The sequence below is a fragment of the Ranitomeya variabilis genome, chromosome 1, assembly GCF_051348905.1.
Source record: "Ranitomeya variabilis isolate aRanVar5 chromosome 1, aRanVar5.hap1, whole genome shotgun sequence".
Classification (NCBI taxonomy): Eukaryota; Metazoa; Chordata; class Amphibia; order Anura; family Dendrobatidae; genus Ranitomeya; species Ranitomeya variabilis.
In genome coordinates, this window is record NC_135232.1 from 900,871,885 (window position 1) to 900,891,936 (window position 20,052).

The 20,052-nt window shown below is 39.8% G+C and overlaps 1 protein-coding gene across 4 annotated transcripts in view; it reads left to right on the plus strand.

The window, feature by feature from the left end:
• The window catches only part of ZGRF1 (zinc finger GRF-type containing 1), a 149,830-nt gene extending 139,039 nt beyond the window's left edge, over window positions 1-10,791 (plus strand). For all 4 annotated transcript variants that reach the window (XM_077278833.1, XM_077278862.1, XM_077278853.1 and 1 more), the window contains 3 exons: window positions 554-818; window positions 1,807-1,943; window positions 10,458-10,791. In XM_077278833.1, the coding sequence (XP_077134948.1) occupies window positions 554-818; window positions 1,807-1,943; window positions 10,458-10,463 (408 nt within the window). In that variant the 3' untranslated portion in view covers window positions 10,464-10,791. The remainder of the gene's footprint in view (window positions 1-553; window positions 819-1,806; window positions 1,944-10,457) is intronic.
• The last annotated feature ends 9,261 nt before the right edge of the window (window positions 10,792-20,052 follow it).

The following is a 20,052-nucleotide window of genomic DNA, read 5'->3' on the forward strand; positions in this document are numbered from 1 at the left end:
GCCTGTTGATTGGCAGCCTGTTTTCACTGCCTGTTGATTGGCAGCCTGTTTTCACTGCCTGTTGATTGGTAGCCTGTTTTCACTGCCTGTTGATTGGTAGCCTGTTTTCACTGCCTGTTGGTTGGTAGCCTGTTTATCTGGAGACCAATGCTCCAAGGAATGCTCAGTCTTGACAATCGTGCAGTGTACATTCACCCCTTGTGTGATACATGCTTAAAGAAAAATGTTTGTTGCAGTTTTTTTCATCTACAAGAAGTTTTTTGCATTTCTTGCATTAAAGTGATTGCCCTGATTACATTTAACTTGGTATAACTTGTCAAGAGAAAAAGTCTGTAGTTTGTCATTTGTTTTATTCCTATAGACTGACTAGCTACATTCCTGCTGGCTTTTACCTGTAATATTAAACTAGTAATAATGGCTGCAAATAAAATAAGCAGTTTACTACTTTGGTCATAAAGTGACCGTCCCTTCCAGGCAGGGTAACCACTAATATGCCTGTTGTACAGTATATCTTCTTGTTATGTAATAGAGCATTATTACTCCCTGTATACAGATTTGCTGCATGCTTAGCTCTGCTGCTGTGTTTGACCCCTCGGATATGAAAGCAGTTCAGGTGTCCACAGTGGATGCCTTCCAAGGAGCTGAAAAGGAAATCATCATCTTGTCTTGTGTCCGGACGAAGCAGGTTGGGTTTATAGACTCGGAGAAGAGGATGAATGTTGCGCTGACGAGGGGAAAGCGGCATTTATTAATTGTTGGCAGGCTCGCCTGCTTGAGAAAGAACAAGCTATGGGAGCAGGTCATCCATCACTGTGAATGTAAGTAGGAAAATGCTATTTGGTCAAGCCAGTGTGTAACTATACCTCTGAGGTTAGATTGCTACTAGAAAAATGCTCAGGTGTCTGTTTACCCAGAACTGTGTAATCTGGAATTGCTGGGGTCCATTACTGGTTACCCCCCAATGATTTCCTATAATGATGGGAGCTACACTCATGTAATCTCCAAGCTGTTCGCTGAAGGCGCCGTCCCTTTAAATAACATGGGAAAAGTCACATTTAAAATCCTGCTAATGTCATCATACTTATGGAAAAATGCAGATTGCGCCCCCGTGTGAATAAATTGTGGGAAGTAAATATTATTTAAAATTTGTTTCAGTAGCAAAGGACCCGATTCATCATTACATTTCTGCCAGTTTTTTGTGCTGAATACCTCCCAATTAGTGACTTTTGATTTGCCACAAATTCTTTAAAAAAATAAAAAATAAAAAAAGGCACAAATGTTTAAAGTTTTTTTTTTTTTTTTTGTGATTTTTAGCTAGTTAACAAATTATTTTTTTTACGTCAATGGGGCTTTTTCAGATGTTTTTTAGACTGATAATTGAAATATATGAATCACGTTCCCTGTTTTGATGAATTCAGAAAGACTCAAGTGAAAAAAAACTATTTAAAAAAAACTACAAATGATGAATCAGACCCCAGAGTGCTATATAAAATAAATAAAAAAGTCTGTACACTGTCAAAGCAGAGTATACATTATGTTTTAGCTCTGACTGAATTATGAAGGCTGCAGCCAATCAGTGGTCAATCATTGACTGCAGTGATCATGCAATATTGTCAGAGATGGTCGAAGGGAAGGCGTGCTCCAGGAGGTAAGTATACATTCTTTTTTTATTTTATGCAAGCACTCTGGGGACATACATAAGAGGTTGTCAGTTCATGGACAACCCCTTTAAGCTGAGACTAGGTTATATATTATATGATGTAAATGAAATATGAAAAATACATTAATATAGTGCTTTTTTTTCAGTGCATAAAGATGGTTTAAAACATGTAAGTCAGTGGGATGAAAGACTAAATGCTATACTTACACTTTATCAAAAAAATAAAGAAGCGGAGGAGGCATTATGTACACAAAGAACACGTACCAAAACCAAGGCTGGGAAGGTAAGCAAAGCTAAAGAAGACCCTCAGAATTGAGTGTATAGTGTTATCGCCACATATTCGTCTTCAGGGCGGTACTACTCAGTAATTGACAGCTATCTGCATGCGCAGTTTTACAAGGCAGACTGTCAATCACTGAGTAGGACCGCCCACTGGACTCGTATACATACAAGCACCTGGGATTTCAAAAGATAAAATACAAGTTTTACTGAGACCTTAACTTCAAAATGTATATGAATCTGATGTTCTCATCCTGCTGTATAACATCCTACCTGCGGATTAGGTAACATTTTCACTTGACAAGATACCTTTAAGACATTTTGCTAGATTTGATTTTTTTTGCTCAGTGAAGAGAATAGGTGGAGGAAGAGAAACTAGATTGACCGTGTGTATGATGCTTAGATGCTGCACGGTTTTATTAAAGGGCTTGTCCTGTTTCAAATATTATTAACCCATAGCTCAGCGACCTATAAAATGACAGACTGCACTTTTCCACACCCACCCTGGGTTCAGCGCTGCCAACTACTCTGTTCTTTTATTGATTGGCTGCAGCCAAACATAGGGCTCAGCAGCACTGCCAATATAGATAGTACGAGCTGCCGATCTCAAGGATTGGCTGCTGTGCTATTGACGTGATGTTACCCCTGCCGCCAATCAATAAAGACCAGACCAATAACGATAGGCAGCGCTGGACCCAGGGTTGGTGAGTAAAAGCTCAGTTTGTTATTTTTTTAGGTCACTGAGCCTATGGGCTAATCTTTGAGACCGGACAACTCCTTTAAGGTAAATACCGTATTTTTCGGATTATAAGACGCACTTTTTTCCCAAAAATTTTTTGGGGAAAATGGGGGTGCATCTTAGAATGCGGATATACCTAAGGCTACGTTCACATTTGCGTTGTTGGGCGTTGTGTCGGCGACGCAACGCATGCAAAACCGCATTGTTTTGTGACGCATGCGTCCATTTTTGGCTTGATTTTGGACGCAAAAAAAATGCAACATGCAGCGTCCTGTGCGCCCTGACGCTTGCGCCAAAAATGACGTATGTGTCACAAAACGCAAGACAACGCATGTCCATGCGCCCCCATGTTAAATATAGGGGCGCATGACGCATGCACCACTATGCGTCGCCGAACCTACGCAACGCTAATGTGAACGTAGCCTTACCAGTACAGTTGCTGCAGGCCGCGATGAGGGGGTGTCCGGCGGTGCTGCGGGTGTATCTGGGGCTGTGCGGGTGTCTCTGGAACTGTGCGGTGTCTCCAGTGCTGCGGGGGCTCTGCGGACATTTTGTGAAAGGTCAGAGCCCCTGCAGTTCCATGGTCTCCTATGCAGTGGGGGGTGGCGCATGCGCAGATGGAGATTTCGGCACCAAGATCTCAGGAGATGAGATCTCAGCTAGAATAAATAGGGGCTCTACCTGGTATGGGGGCACAATGTATGGACACTAAACTGGCATACTAGTAATTCTCCAGAATAAAGCATGTTGATGTTACAAAATAGTCACTGCAGCCGGTGACTAATTGAGAGGTGCAATTTCCACAATAGGGTCACTTTTAAGGGGTTTCATGCTGCTCTGGCACCTTGGGGGCTCCACAAATGTCGCCCATAAACTATTTTACCAGAATCTGTTCTCCAAAAGACAAATAGCGCTCCTTCCTTCTCAGCCCTGACAAGTGGCCAAACAGTAGTTTCTGACAACATACAGGGCATCACTGCGTCTGGGAGAAATTAAAGTGTGGGGTCCAGTTTCACCTATTAACCCTTGTGTAACGGACAAATTGACGTCAAAGAAAAAAAAAACATTTTTAGCACTAAAATGTTCTGTGAGGCACATGTGGGTTCAAAATAATCGGTCCACCCTTAGATGAATTCCTTAAGCAGTGAAGTTTCCAATATGGGGTCATTTGTTAGGGTTTCTGATGATCTGACGCCCACAATTTCAGACGGAATCTGCATTCTAAAAACCAAGTAGCGCTCCTTATCTTCCGATCCATGCCGTGTGCTCAAACAGTAGTGTACAACCACATGTGGGGTAAAAATTGCATAACAAATTACGGCCTCCATTTTCTCCTCTTACCCCTTATGTAAATTATAAATCTGGTGCTAAAACAGTATTTTAGTGGAAACAAATGTAATTTTTGGTTTTTACATTTAAATGTTATACAGTTTTGTTAATCCCCAGTAGGTTAACCCCTTCATGACCCAGCCTATTTTGACCTTAATGACCTGGCCATTTTTTGCAATTCTGACCAGTGTCCCTTTATGAGGTAATAACTCAGGAACGCTTCAACGGATCCTAGCGATTCTGAGGTTGTTTTTTCGTGACATATTGAGCTTCATGTTAGTGGTAAATTTAGGTCGATAATTTTTGTGTTTATTTGTGAAAACGGAAATTTGGCGAAAATTTAGCAATTTTCAATTTTTATTCTGTTAAACCAGAGAGTTATGTGACACAAAATAGTTAATAAATAACATTTCCCACATGTCTACTTTACATCAGCACAATTTTGGAGACGACATTTTTTTTGCTAGGAAGTTATAAGGGTTAAACTTTGACCAGTGATTTCTCATTTTTACAACACAATTTACAAAACCATTTTTTTTAGGGACCACCTCACATTTGAAGTCAGTTTGAGGGTTCTATATGGCTGAAAATACCCAAAAGTGAAACCGTTCTAAAAACTGCACCCCTCAAGGTGCTCAAAACCGCATTCAAGAAGTTTATTAACCCTTTAGGTGTTTCACAGCAGCAGAAGCAACATAGAAGGAAAAAATGAACATTTAACTTTTTAGTCACAAAAAATGAACTTTTAGCAACAATTTTTTTATTTTCCCAAGGGTAAAATGAGAAACTGGACCACTAAAGTTGTTGTACAATTTGTCCTGAGTACGCCGATACCCCATATGTGGGGGGAATCACTGTTTGGGCGCACGACAGGGCTCGAAAGGGAAGGAGTGCCATTTAACCTTTTGAATTAAAAATTGGCTCCAATCTTTAGCGGACACCATGTCACATTTGGAGAGCCCCTGTGTGCCTAAAGATTGAAGCTCCCCACAAGTGACCCCATTTTGGAAACTAGACCCCCAAGGAACTTGTCTAGATGCATAGTGAGCACTTTCAACCCCCAGGTGCTTCACAAATTGATCCGTAAAAATTAAAAAGTACTTTTTTTTTCACAAATTCTTTTAGCCTCAATTTTTTCGTTTTAACATGGGTTACAGGATAAAATGGATCTTAAAATTTGTTGGGCAATTTCTCCTGAGTACACAGATACCTCACATGTGAGGGTAAACCACTGTTTGGGCACATGGTAAGGCTCGGAAGGGAAGGAGCGCCATTTGACTTTTTGAATGAAAAATTAGCTCCAATCGTTAGCGGACACCATGTCGTGTTTGCAGAGCCCCTGTGTACCTACCATTGGAGCTCCCCCACAAGTGACCCCATTTTGGAAACTAGACCCTCCAAGGAACTAATCTAGATGTGTGGTGAGCACTTTGAACCCCCAAGTGCTTCACAGAAGTTTATAACGCAGAGCTGTGAAAATGAAAAAATATTTTTTTTCCTCAAAAATGATTTTTTTAGCCTGCAATTTTTTATTTTCACAAGGGTAACAGGAGAAACTGAACCCCAAAAGTTGTTGTCCAGTTTGTCCTGAGTACGCTGATACCCCATATGTGGGGGTAAACCACTATTTGGGCACACGTCGGGGCTCAGAAGTGAAGTAGTGACGTTTTGAAATGCAGACTTTGATGGAATGGTCTGCGGGTGTCACGTTGCATTTGCAGAGCCCCTGATGTACCTAAACAGTAGAAACCGACCACAAGTGACACCATTTTGGAAACTAGACCCCCCAAGGAACTTATCTAGATGTGTGGTGAGCACTTTGAACCCCCAAGTGCTTCACAGAATTTTATAACGCAGAGCAGTGAAAATTAAAAAATCATTTTTTTTTTTCCACAAAAATAATTTTTTAGCCCACATTTTTTTATTTTTCCAAGGGTAACAGGAGAAATTAGACCCCCAAACTTGTTGTGCAATTTTTCCTGAGTACGCTTATGCCCCATATGTTTGGGTAAACCACTGTTTGAGCGCACATCGGGGCTCGGATGGGAGGGAGCACCATTTGACTTTTTGAATGCAAGATTGGCTGGAATCAATGGTGGTGCCATGTCGCGTTTGGAGACCCCCTGATGTGCCTAAACAGTGGAAACCACCCAATTCTAACTGCAACACTAACCCCAACACACCCCTAACCCTAATCCCAACCCTAACCATAACCGTAATCACAACCCTAACCCCAACACAACCCTAACCCCAACACACCCCTAACCCCAACACACCCCCAACCCTAATCCTAACCACAAGCCTAACCCCAACACACCCCTAATCTTAACCCTAATTCAAACTCTAACTCTAGTTCTAACTCTAAGGCTATGTGCCCACGCTGCGGATTTGTGTGCGGATTTCTCCACACCATCTTTTTAAAATCTGCAGGTAAAAATGCACTGCGTTTTACTTGCGGATTTACCGTGGATTTCCAGTGTTTTTTGTGCTGATTTCACCTGCAGATTCCTATTGAGGAACAGATGTAAAATGCTGCGAAATCCGCACAAAGAATTAACATGCTGCGGAAAATACAGCGCAGCGTTTCCGCACGGTATTTTCCGCACCATGGGCACAGCGGATTTGGTTTTCTATAGGTTTACATAGTACTGTAAACGTGATGGAAAACTGCCAAGAATCCGCAGTGGCCAATCCACACCGTGTGCACATAGAATTAGGCTTAGGGTTAGAATTAGGCTTAGGGTTAGAATTAGGCTTAGGGTTAGAATTAGGCTTAGGGTTAGAATTAGGCTAACCCTAAGCCTAATTATAACCCTAAGCCTAATTCTAACCCTAAGCCTAATTCTAACCCTAGGCCTAATTCTAACCCTAAGCCTAATTCTAACCCTAAGGGTACATTTCCACTGCCGAGAGACAAATCGGTCCGTAATCTGGACCGAAAAAACGGATGTAACGTATGCGATTGTCATGCAAGTGCAATGCGAGTGCAATGCGATTTTTAATCGCATCATCCGTATGACATCAGTATGACATCCGTATTGCTGTCCGATTTTTACGCACCAGTGTCCTTTGAAAAGCCGGCAAATCAGCGCCGTGTACAGTAAAATCACACTGACAGGTTAGAATAGAGTAGATATATGCACATAGAATGTGTGTATATACATATATATATATGTCAGTGAGACACCTATATATGTATATTTATATTTAATGCAGCGCTAGATAGCATAAAAGCCGCTAATTCAATTGCCGGCTTTTGCTCTCTCCTTCACAAACCCGACATGATATGAGACATGGTTTACATACAGTAAACCATCTCATATCCCCTTTTTTTTTGCATATTCCACACTACTAATGTTAGTAGTGTGTATGTGCAAAATTTGGCCGCTGTAGCTGCTCAAATAAAGGGTTAAATGGCGGAAAAAATTGGCGTGGGCTCCCGCGCAATTTTCTCCGCCAGAATGGTAAAGCCAGTGACTGAGGGCAGATATTAATAGCCAGGAGAGGGTCCATGGTTATTGGCCCCCCCGTGGCTAAAAACATCTGCCCCCAGCCACCCCAGAAAAGGCACATCTGGAAGATGCGCCTATTCTGGCACTTGGCCACTCTCTTCCCACTCCCTGTAGCGGTGGGATATGGGGTAATGAAGGGTTAATGCCACCTTGCTATTGGAAGGTGACATTAAGCCAGATTAATAATGGAGAGGCGTCAATTATGACACCTATCCATTATTAATCCAATTGTTGGAAAGGGTTAAAAAACACACACACACATGATTTAAAAGTAGTTTAGTGCAATAAACACAGCGGTTGTTGTAATAATTTATTGTTCTCTCAATCCATTAGGAAACCCTCGCTTTGAAAAATAATAAACGCACAAGATACATACCTTCTGGTGAACCGTCTCGTCCCACGACGTAATCCATCTGAAGGGGTTAACTAATATTACAGGCAGGAGCCCTGCTAAATGCAGCGGTGCTCGTGCTTGTAATTCCCCAGCGAATGAATGAAATGTAGGTCATTGACCTACATTTCCTTCAGTCGCGGTGATGCGCCCCCTGGTGGATGTCCTCATATGACCTGGAGCGTGGGAAAAAGTTCCCAGGCTGCAGTTCATGAGAACATCCACCAGAGGGCGCCTCACCGCGACTGAATGTAAGTATAGATCCTGCTTTCCTTTCAGCACCCGGGGATTACAGGCACCAGTGAGTGGTTTATCGCAGCTCGTGCCTGTAATATTAGTTAACCCCTTCAGATGGATTACTTCGTGGGACGAGACGGTTCACCAGAAGGTATGTATCTTGTGCGTTTATTATTTTTCCAAGCGAGGGTGTTCCTGATGGATTGAGAGAACAATAAATTATTACAACAACCGCTGTGTTTATTTAATTAAACTACTTTTAAATCATGTGTGTGTGTGTTTTTTAACCCTTTCCAACAATTGGATTAATAATGGATAGGTGTCATAATTGACGCCTCTCCATTATTAATCTGGCTTAATGTCACCTTCCAATAGCAAGGTGGCATTAACCCTTCATTACCCCATATCCCACCGCTACAGGGAGTGGGAAGAGAGTGGCCAAGTGCCAGAATAGGCGCATCTTCCAGATGTGCCTTTTCTGGGGTGGCTGGGGGCAGATGTTTTTAGCCACGGGGGGGCCAATAACCATGGACCCTCTCCTGGCTATTAATATCTGCCCTCAGTCACTGGCTTTACCATTCTGGCGGAGAAAATTGCGCGGGAGCCCACGCCAATTTTTTCCGCCATTTAACCCTTTATTTGAGCAGCTACAGCGGCCAAATTTTGCACATACACACTACTAACATTAGTAGTGTGAAATATGCAAAAAAAAAGAGGATATGAGATGGTTTACTGTATGTAAACCATGTCTCATATCCTGTCGGGTTTGTGAAGGAGAGAGCAAAAGCCGGCAATTGAATTAGCGGCTTTTATGCTATCTAGCGCTGCATTAAATATAAATATACATATATAGGTGTCTCACTGACATATATATATGTATATACACACATTCTATGTGCATATATCTACTCTATTCTAACCTGTCAGTGTGATTTTACTGTACACCGCGCTGAATTGCCGGCTTTTCAAAGGACACCGGTGCGTAAAAATCGGACAGAACTCGCATGGTGCAAGTGCTGTGCGATTTTTTTCTCGCACCCATTGACTTGCATTGGCGAGACTCGCAGCAAATCGCAGCAAGCTGCGATTTTTTTCTCAGTCCGATTTCGGCCGAGAAAAAAATCGCAAATGAAAAGACACCTATTGAATAACATTGGTCCGAGTGCAATCCGATTTTTTATCGGATTGCACTCGTCCGTTTTCCTCGCCAGTGGAAATGTAGCCTTAGCCTGATTCTAACCCTAAGCCTAATTCTAACCCTAGGCCTAATTCTAACCCTAGGCCTAATTCTAACCCTAAGCCTAATTCTAACCCTAAGCCTGATTCTAACCCTAAGCCTGATTGCAACCCTAAGCCTAATTGCAACCCTAATCCTAACCCTAGCGGAAAAATAAAAATTAATATATTTTCTTTATTTCATTATTTTCCCTACCTATGGGGGTTTCCAAAATGGGGTCACTTTTGGAGAGTGTCTGCTGTTTCAATGTGTCAAGGGCTCTACAAGTGCAACATGGCATTCACAATCTATTCCAGACAAATTTATGCTCCAAAAATCAAGTAGTGCTCTTTCCTTGCTGACCCCTGCCATGTAGCCAAACCGCCATTTCCATGAAAAAAATGAACATTCTCAATATCCATGACCTAATGTTACCACATATAGTTCATGTGGAATCAATATGCTCACTATACCCCTGAATAAAATCCATAAGGGGGTGTAGTTTCCAAAATGGGTTCACTTGTGGGGAGTTTCTACTGTTAGGGGACCTGCATGTGACATGTCGCCTGCAATCTATTTCAGCCAAATTTGTGTTCCAAAATTCAAATGGTGCTCCTTCCCTTCCGAGTCCTTCAGGTTTCTGACTACATGTGGATATCAGTGCTCTTAGGAAAAACTGGGTAACAAATTGTGGGGTTCATTTCTTCATGCTATTCCTTGTAAAAATGGAAAAAGTGGGGCTAAATCAATATTTTAGAGGAAAATTTGCAATTTATTTTTTTTAATTCCTCTGTATCACCTGAAGAGGGTTAAAAAATTTCCTGCAGGCAGTTTAAGTGTTGAAGGGGTGCGGTTTTTAAAATGGTATCACTTTTGGGGAATTTACAATATATTGGCCTGGTCCGGAATCTGTCAATAAGGGGTTAAGGTAACTGTTTGTGATACATATGATGGGATTTATCAATAAATAAAAGCCAGACCATATTCATATGCTGATAGTAAGATGTAGCCATCCACTCTATTGTTCCAATTTGAGCATGCATATTCAGAGAGAGTATGGCATATAACATTTTTCAATTAAATCTTTTCCCCAGACATAAATGAAAACCAGAAGAAGGCTCTTTAATCTTCTACTACTGGATCTATGTGAAAGTGAAGATAATCCAGTCTGCTTTGATGTTTGTCATGTCCAGTTTAAAACTGAAAATTTTACAATTTACTTTATTTATTTATTATTTTTCGTTTTTATGGTTGGTAAGATCCACCTCACATGTATAGTAATTCATTATCTTTTAAACAGTAATAACTTGCCTATCTATTGAGTCTCTGAATTGTCTTACTATGATATTTCATTAAACTGTTATTTGGTTTGCTAGTATGTTTTTATGTATATAGACGAGGAAGCAATGTAATAAATTGTATACTTAACACTAGGTGGCGCTAGAGTATTCCTTGTGTATATAGCTGTGCGGCTAGTTTTGTGTATTTTTTTAGCAAGGTTTAGCAATATTCTTATCTCGTAGCGTCTACCTGGAAATGTAGATCAGAAATTACAAAATATATAAGTTTTTTAATTTTTATGTAATTAATAACTGCCGTCACTTTCCAGATTTCTGCTGTGCTTTTATTATTGCAGAGTGGTTGGGTTATTTCTTTCTATGAAAAGTTCCTTCAATGTATTAACAGTGTTCAATTATTTTGAAGTAAGGGGCTTAAAAATTAATAAAAACGAAGTCTAGGACCATTGAATTCTCTTATTTAAATTACTGCTGACATCTCCGTATAGTCCCTTTCTAAATCTCAATCAACAATCCATTAGAGCTCAACAGGAGGAAAACTAAATCCTCGTTTAAGTGTATTTATCCAATCTCTTCTCTCTCTTTCAAATGCAAAATCCATTTTAGCATATGCCCCTTCTTTCTCTCGCCTTTTTCTAAAGCCTAGCAGCTTCTATTACCCTTGTAAATATGAAAGTTGCTAATCATATGACATATCACGTCTCAGTCGGAGCCTGGAATAAAGCCTTGAGATGTGGGATCATTGCATCCAGACAACAGCTTCATCAGCCAGAAAGTTGTTTTTTTTTTTTTTGTTTTTTTTTTCTTTCTGCCTTCAACTCTCAATCCCTTCTTTGTCTGTGGGGGAAAATGTAGGCAGTGCGAGCTTCCATGGCCATATGGTCCACTCGGAATCAGTAGAGATTCACAGTATCCTCCTTTTTTATCCTGTTTCCAAATGTGCATGAGCTTTTTATTATTATTTGTGTTTTTAAGCATTTGTATACTATTAACTCCTGTATTGCCAGTATTGGCTTTTGCAAGTTTTTATTTTTCTACACTTCTTCCAAGAGCCATAATGCTTTCTTTGTTTTTTTTTTGTTTGTTTTTCTAAATTTCCGTCAATGTAGCCACATAAGGGCTTTTATTTATTTTTTTTTAAAGGACAAATGGTAATTTTGAAATAACCATTCATTTTACCACATCATGTACTGAAGAATGGGGAAAAAAATGACCTGGCAACATGATTCTTCAGTCAGTACAATTTTTTTTATAACTTGCAATTATAACTTGCACTTGTTCTATATACTGATATACTTTTGTATTAGAGTATATAGTGAAGAACATAGTACTCCTTTGAAGCCCAGCCATAGCCTGTTTCTCATAGGAGACAAAGATACTATGTGAATTTGTTGGCAGCCATAGTGTCATGGGGGCTACTGGGCATTTGAACGGATGATCACACCACTTAAAGGGAATCTGTCCGCTCTTGCACATCCCCTTCCAACATTTCCGCACACATACGCACACCCAAATTAATAGCATGTGCAGGTATGTTAAAAGAACAATCTCAAAAAATCTCTACCAATCCAAAAAAATGTGTTTAACAGCAAGGTAGTAATGGTACTAAATTGGACTAAAATGTAACTTTTAATTATATTGTTTAAAACCCAATTAGGAAAAGAACAACGAATCAAACACTACATTACAAACAACACAATAAATCCAATGTTAAATGTACAAATCCTATGGGTATATTAAGATTCCAATATTGCTCAGATGAGTATTCAACTCTCAATCTCTCAGCCAATGAACTCATATAATTTAAAGCAATATCCCAGCAGTGACTTTTGGCACCATGCAACTGTTCTCTATACCACATCTGAATGCAGAAGCATACCAGTACTACATAAATATCATTTGTTGCGTGGTAGCATTGTTTACGTACAAAAAGACATCTGCTTAAAATAATGGAACGGTCTCACCCAGGTGTCATGCGCATCGACTCTTTCCTGGTCTCGAGAACAGCTCCAGTAGTTTCTCTGTTGATCTGGAGGCGGGGGATGGGCGTGCATCAAAGCCCACACCCTCAAACCCACCACTAGGACTCCCAGATTCACAACATTAACCCCATGGCCTCCCAACACGTTTCATTTCTTAAAATCATCAGGGGAGGAATAAGAAATAAATAAGCTGCCAAGTTGGGGAGAGAAGGTGTTTTCCTCACAGGGAATAAACAACCTTCTTGTTCAAAATCATCTTGCGGTCTACCGCCGCTCTTGTCTCAACTTTTTATAGTATACAAGAACCCACCTCCTCCATTTCCGGAGTAGATGTCCTCACTGCGCTGTATATTCCACGTGCATATCATCAAAAGGATGCCCGAAATGGATCCACCCCCATACTGCGGCGTCATAAACACGCCCACCTGGTGCGTCATCCAAGGATAAAGTCCGGCCTGTATAATTCTGCGTTCCAGACGGCTAATACGTCCGTCACTTCCGGTGTATGAGGCTGGGGGTAACGTTTATTACTCTTCCCCCTACAACCTCGACATCACGGAACTCAACCTGAACATAAACCGGCCCATCCTGGTAACTCTTCCCAGACCTTCTGCTGGGGTGACACTCTGCTATTTTGTGTTCTACACCGCATCAATCTCTTCCGGTGTGTGAACAATCATGTGTTGGGGTAACATTTATTACTGTGCTCATCCGAAAACTAAAACCCCATACTCTTAGCATAAGTCCCCGTGCATATTTCAAAACATCTATTGGCGTTACCATTCGGACTTTATTGCCCATATAATGAATGATTGGTGAGGTGAACTCTTAAATTCATTATGTTAAACAAAAATATATCATTGCCCCAGACTCAATTTTACTAGTCTATAAGTGTATACTCAATGTATAGGTATCCTACCACTCAAAACATTGAGGGAGAAAAAAAAAGGGCACATACCAATTCCAGTTAGACACAATAGACACGGAGAACATGGATCCTGGATCAAGAAAAATAGAGAAGAAGGGTGAGTGCAAATACTAAAAAACACCCTACTCCTCTCTCTGTCGCCTACCTAGCCATATCCACATATGATAAAAAGTAGGAACCAGGGGTGCCAACAGTTATATGCCTATTATCTTTACTAAGATATACCCTGCCTAGACAGTGGAGGTTGGCACCCTATAGGGAAAAACGATAATGGCGCCCCCACTCCGCGACGGCAACATGTTAAAAGAACACTAGTTAATCCTTACCTTTTATTAAACAAAAACTCTGCGCTATTGCAGAAAATGTGACTTTGGAAGCGATACGTGAATGAGGCTGTATGTGCTCTGGGCAGGATGGAGCACTGAACAAATAACATTAAAAACAGGAGGTATGTTGGTCTCCACAGGTCACCCTTATAATGTATTATTGCCTTGATTGGTTTTGCTTATATGGATTAAGGTTGGATCTCAACATGTGTTGTCCTGTGGAGACCAATGTATCTCTTGTTTCTAAATGGTTTTTCATTTTATTTGTTCATTTTGTGTCCAATAAAATATTGAAATTTTTCATTATCTTGGTTTCTGGCGACTTTAGTGCTTGTTCAGAACTCGCTTTCCCTTTCGCTTCACACTATTGACTTTTTTGGGTTATGGCACAATTCCCTAATAATTTGGATGGCACAGTTCCCTAATTATTTAGTGGTGCCAGTCCTTTAACTTTTTTTAACTGGAAAAATTGATAATATACTTCTAAGGATGCTGATGCTTATGGAATTCTGCTGATATCATTTTATTGGAGCAGGGAGACAAAGGTAAAACTTGTTCGTAATGGGTGAGGGTACAATCCTGGGGTAGAGTGCAAGCCAATGGATGTGATTGTGTTGTACTGTGTTTATGCTGTACAATGGTTGTTCTTCTGGTCCACATTGTGGTGCACATTGTAGATATTATATATTGAGGTATCAGGTTGGGGTTTTCTTAATATTGTTCTATATTTGAAATTCAATTAAAAAAACATTTGATTACAAATAAAAGTTCACTGGAAAGGAAATGAAAACTACAACACATCAGTGAAAAGACAAGGATTACTAATGGAGAAGGTTAGTACTAGGTCACTGCAGGATGTAGACAGGGCCCAATGCAAATTACAACATCCACTCGCATACCTGCCATTCACAAAGGTGGTGATTGGACATACAATGATTGTGTAAGGTGCCAGTTACATGTAGTGCACCAAACTGTTGGTCATGCCCATACTATTAGATTAGGATGGCTGTCCAGGACTTCTGTAAGCACATGCCTAATTCTGACACCCCAGTATCACTAGACTTCTCCATATCCTGCAAAAGAAATTCTAAAAATGAAGTGTTAGTTAATATTTGGAGCAAAGTACGCACATTATCAATTCTCTTCAAGGATCCTCATTGTCTTGAGAATCCCTACAATAAAAATATTTACAGAGCCAGAGGTGAGATCCACATTTATGGGATATCCATATATTCCTGATGTAGAAGTAGAGAATATCCCTTAATATGCTAACTGGAGCAGAATGTTCAGAATATTTCTGAAAAGTTTTGTTTATTGATCTAGGGATAGAACTAAACTACATAATTTATGTGGGATATTATATTTTTGTCATTCACGTTGCACCAGACTTCCTGCTTCAGTCACACTCCAATAGATGTCAGTGTGAAAAATCAGCCAACGGTCACAACATGCACTTCAGTATGGGGGAACCTGGGCAGCAGTCAGTTAACAATTGCATCAAAATGTAGCTGACCCATTGGTGGCCACATACAAAGCTGGCTGAATGGTGTAGTGTGCTGTATTTCTCAGTGCATGACCTTTGTGGTATACAGCCCACCAAACTGAATAACGGCAGGTCTCTATCATTGTTCAACATCATACAAAACTATCATTCCCCTTTTCCTCCATATATAGCACATTAATGTATTAAAACATTCTGCTAGGCAATAAATGTCATTGCATTCATTCATGGCCCCCATTGATTCTCAGTTCTATGGCTACACATGCCATACCTCAGACTTTATTTACAGTATATACACTATATAAATTTATATTACACGTGTGTGTGTGTATATATATATTTTATTATTTTTTCTTTTACATATTAAAATCAGCAAATCAGACAAATTAAAAATCAAGTCCCGTAGAGGGACTAAGTAGAAATGAAAAAGTTAAAGAAAACTGTAAAAATATTTTTGTAAAAATCATAAAACAGAAAAATTAATAAAAATATTATACCAATAAATAGGTATATTTCTGTAAAAAAAAAAAAAAAATACACTACGGTTCCAATGTTTAGGGTCACCCAGACAATTTTGTGTTTTCCATGAAAACTCATACTTTTGTTAATCAAATGAGTTGCCAAATGAATTGAAAATCTAGACCAGACATTGACAAGGTTCGAAAAAAAGATTATAATTTGAAATAATAATTTTCTCCTTCAAACTTTGCTTTTGTCAAAGAATGCTCCCTTTGCAGCATTGCAGACCTTTGGCATTCTAGCAGTTAATTTGCTGAGGTAATCTGGAGAAATTTCACCACATGCTTCCAGAAGCCCCTCCCACAAGTTGGTTTGGCTTGATGGGCACTTTTTGCGTACCATACGGTCAAGCTGCTCCCACAACAGCTCAATGGGGTTGAGATCTGGTGACTCTGCTGGCCACTTCATTACAGATAGAATACCAGCTGCCTGCTTCTTCCCTAAATAGTTCTTGCATGATTTGGAGGTGTGCTTTGGGTCATTGTCCTGTTGTAGGATGAAATTTGGCTCCAATCAAGCGCTGTCCACAGGGTATGGCATGGCGTTGCAAAATGGAGTGTTAGCCTTCCTTATTCAAAATCCCTTTTACCTTGTACAAATCTCTCACTGTACCAGCACCAAAGCAACTTCAGACCATCACATTACCTCCACCATGCTTGACAGATGGTGTCAGGCACTCTTCCAGCATCTTTTCAGTTGTTCTGCATGACACAAATGTTCTTCTGTGTGATCCAAACACCTCAAACTTGGATTTGTCTGTCCATAACACTTTATTCCATTCTTCCTCTATCCAATGTCTGTGTTCTTTTGCCCATATTAATATTTTCCTTTTATTAGCCAGTCTCGGATATGGCTTTTTCTTTGCCACTCTGCCCTGAAGGCCATCATCCCGGAGTCGCCTCTTCACTGTAGACGTTGGCACTGGCGTTTTGCGTGTACTATATAATGAAGCTGCCAGTTGAGGACCTGTGAGGCGTCGATTTCTCAAACTACAGACTCTAATGTATTTGTCTTGTTGCTCAGTTGTGCAGCGAGGCATCCCACTTCTCTTTCTACTCTGGTTAGAGCCTGTTTGTGCTCTCCTCTGAAGGGAGTAGTACACACCGCTGTAGGAAATCTTCAGTTTCTTGGCAATTTCTCACATGGAATAGCTTTCATTTCTAAGAACAAGAATAGACTGTCGAGTTTCACATGAAAGTTCTTTTTTCTGGCTATTTTGAGAGTTTAATGGAACCAACAAATGTAATGCTCCAGATTCTCAACTAGCTCAAAGGAAGGTCCGGTTTATAGCTTTTCTAATCAGCCAAACTGTTTTCAGCTGTACTAACATACTTGCACAAGGGTTTTCAGGGGTATTGTAACCATCCATTAGCCTTCTTACACTTTTAGCAAACACAAAGTACCATAAGCACACTGGAGTGATGGTTGTTGGAAATGGGCCTCTATACACCTATGAAGATATTGCATTACAAACCAGACATTTGCAGCTAGAATAGTCATTTACCACATTAACAATGTATAGAGTGAATTTCTGAATCATTTAATGTTAGCTTTATTGTAAAAAAAACTGCCTTTCTTTCAAAAATAAGGAAAATTCTAAGTGGCTGTAAACTTTTGAACGGTTGTGTGTGTATGTATATATCTGTATATATGTATATATATTAGGGTGTTTCATTTTTCCGAAGTTATGATTTTCATATGACTTTGCTTGAATCCTTGGTCTAAGTCATCTAAAAGATCCATGTAAAAAATTTTAGCGAAATCAATTAATATTTAGAGGTTGCACACTTTGATCACTTTTATCTGAAAGTACCGAAATTCATGAAAATGTATCATCGACATCACACTAATGTGTATGTTGTGTTTCTATTATGTTTTGCGGGTAGTTTAACTGAAAAAGAGTACTAGAAAGGGAATTTGGTTACTTGAAAAGATGCCTGGTGTTGAATTTTTGAGAGCTCAACTCCCTTCCAAGGAACAAGTGCTTTTAGTTTTTATTTACCATCACAAGGAAATGAAAGAAACACTCTCGTGTGCTGCTAAATCCACAAGTATTAAACTAAAGGAAGTGTGGAAGAAAGCAAGTATCCCTGTCATGACAGAGGAGAATATCTGAACTCGTATGCAGAAGTTATACAAGGAATATCAACATCTGGGTAAAGAGAAATCAAGAAACATTGACAAAGTAAATATGAAGCGGCAGATTTGGTAAGGTGATCTTGTTGAGCTATTTGATATTGTCAGGCAAAATGTGATCTCCATGAATAGCGTACTAGAAGACGATAAAGCATTCCTTATGTCACAAAGAGAGGATTATATGAGTATATCAATGAGTGGTGTAGATAAGGTTCTTGCCTCACAAATTTAAAAAGAAAATAAATGCAGAAAAAAGGAGGCATACAAGGAGAAACATTATAAAGCAATCACCAAAATGAACAGTGGAACACTCAGTCTCATCTCCATCATCATCAATTCACGAAGAGGACAAATTTTCTGCACCACCAGTGAAAAAATCTTGTGCAGGTCGTAGATTAAAACCTCTTGATCACACACTCACGGCTACATGGGATCGAGAACAACTCTCCATTCGACAAGCAAGTACTTCATTTATTGCAACTGCAAAAAGCCTTGGTCACGATGTTTCATGCATTTCCATATCTCCATCTACCGTTTTCCGAGCTTGGGCAATTAACAAGACAAATGGCTGAGAACATGGAAAAGTCACTGTTTGAAAATCCTCCTCATTTAATCTTACATTGGGATAGTGAATTGTTGCCTGAGGGAGTGTCAAAACTCTAGAAGATAGAGCTGCTGTTCTTGAAACTGGAAAAGATTTTGAGCATTTGCTTGGCGTACCTGTTGCCCAGAAAGGTACTGGTGAGCTGAAGTTGTTATTCAGGAGGTGGACCGTTTCGCTCTACGTGACCTTATCATTGGTATATCTTTCGATACAACTGCATCTAATACAGGAATGATCCAAGGAGCATGTATCAGAATTGAAACTGAATTTGGGAGACCATTGTTGTGGTTGGCTTGCCGCCACCACACCCACGAATTAATCTTGAAAGGAGTGTTTGGTAACTGTTGTAACATCCCATCAAGTTTTCCTGACATCCAGATTTTCCGAAAGTTCCAAAATCAGTCGAATTCAGTTGATAAGAAGTCCTATTTCACGATGTTAGATGAAGAAAATCCCATTCAAGGTTTTCTAGAAGAACGGGTGAAAATAGTGGACTACCTCAACAATGTCTTGCAAGATGGCAGTCATCCAAGAGAAGATTACAAAGAGCTATTAGAACTATCATTTCTATATCTTGGAGGCTGGGATGAAAACTATTTTGAATTTAGGGTTCCAGGGGCTCTGACTGAAGCAAGGTGGATGGCAAAGGCCATATATGTACTCAAAATTGTGCTATTCACTAAACAATTGCATATTTCTAATACCGAATTGAAAGGAATAAGAAAAGTAGTGCGTTTTGTCTGTCTAATATATGTCCGCTTTTGGCACGAGGCAGTTGTAAGTCGATGGGCTCCAAAGAATGATTTGGAGATGCTACAGCTTTTGCAATATTATCCAGATAAAGATGTCAGAGAAAGTGCCCTCACAGTGGCTAAGTCACATTTGGTATCTGTCAGAAACTAACATAGGATTGGCATTTTTGGATGAACATATCGGTCAGGCTGAGAAGGATAAGATGTTTGAAAATGTAAGAATGAAACCTGCAAAGAAAAGGAGCTGAAACAGTTGGAAGGTAAAAAACTAGTTTTTGAAGGAAAAGACCTCAGCGATTTTGTTACAAGTAAAACAGACATTCTTTGAATTGAATTTTGGGATCCACGATGTAGAAGAATATTGCAGTGATACACTAAGAAGCTCCATCAATGCTCTTAAGGTGGTGAATGACACCACAGAAAGGGGCATTGCTCTGATAAAGAAGTTTAATAATTCAAACAGAGATGAACAACCGAAACAGTTCTTGAGTTGTCGAGTATCATAGAAAAGCCGTCACCAAGCGAACAAAAGGAGTTGCATCTTTCACAGCACATTAGTGTAAATCATTTAATACGTATGATACTGCCTATCAATGTTACTGTTTATTGTCACTATTATTATTTTTACATTAGTGAGACTCGG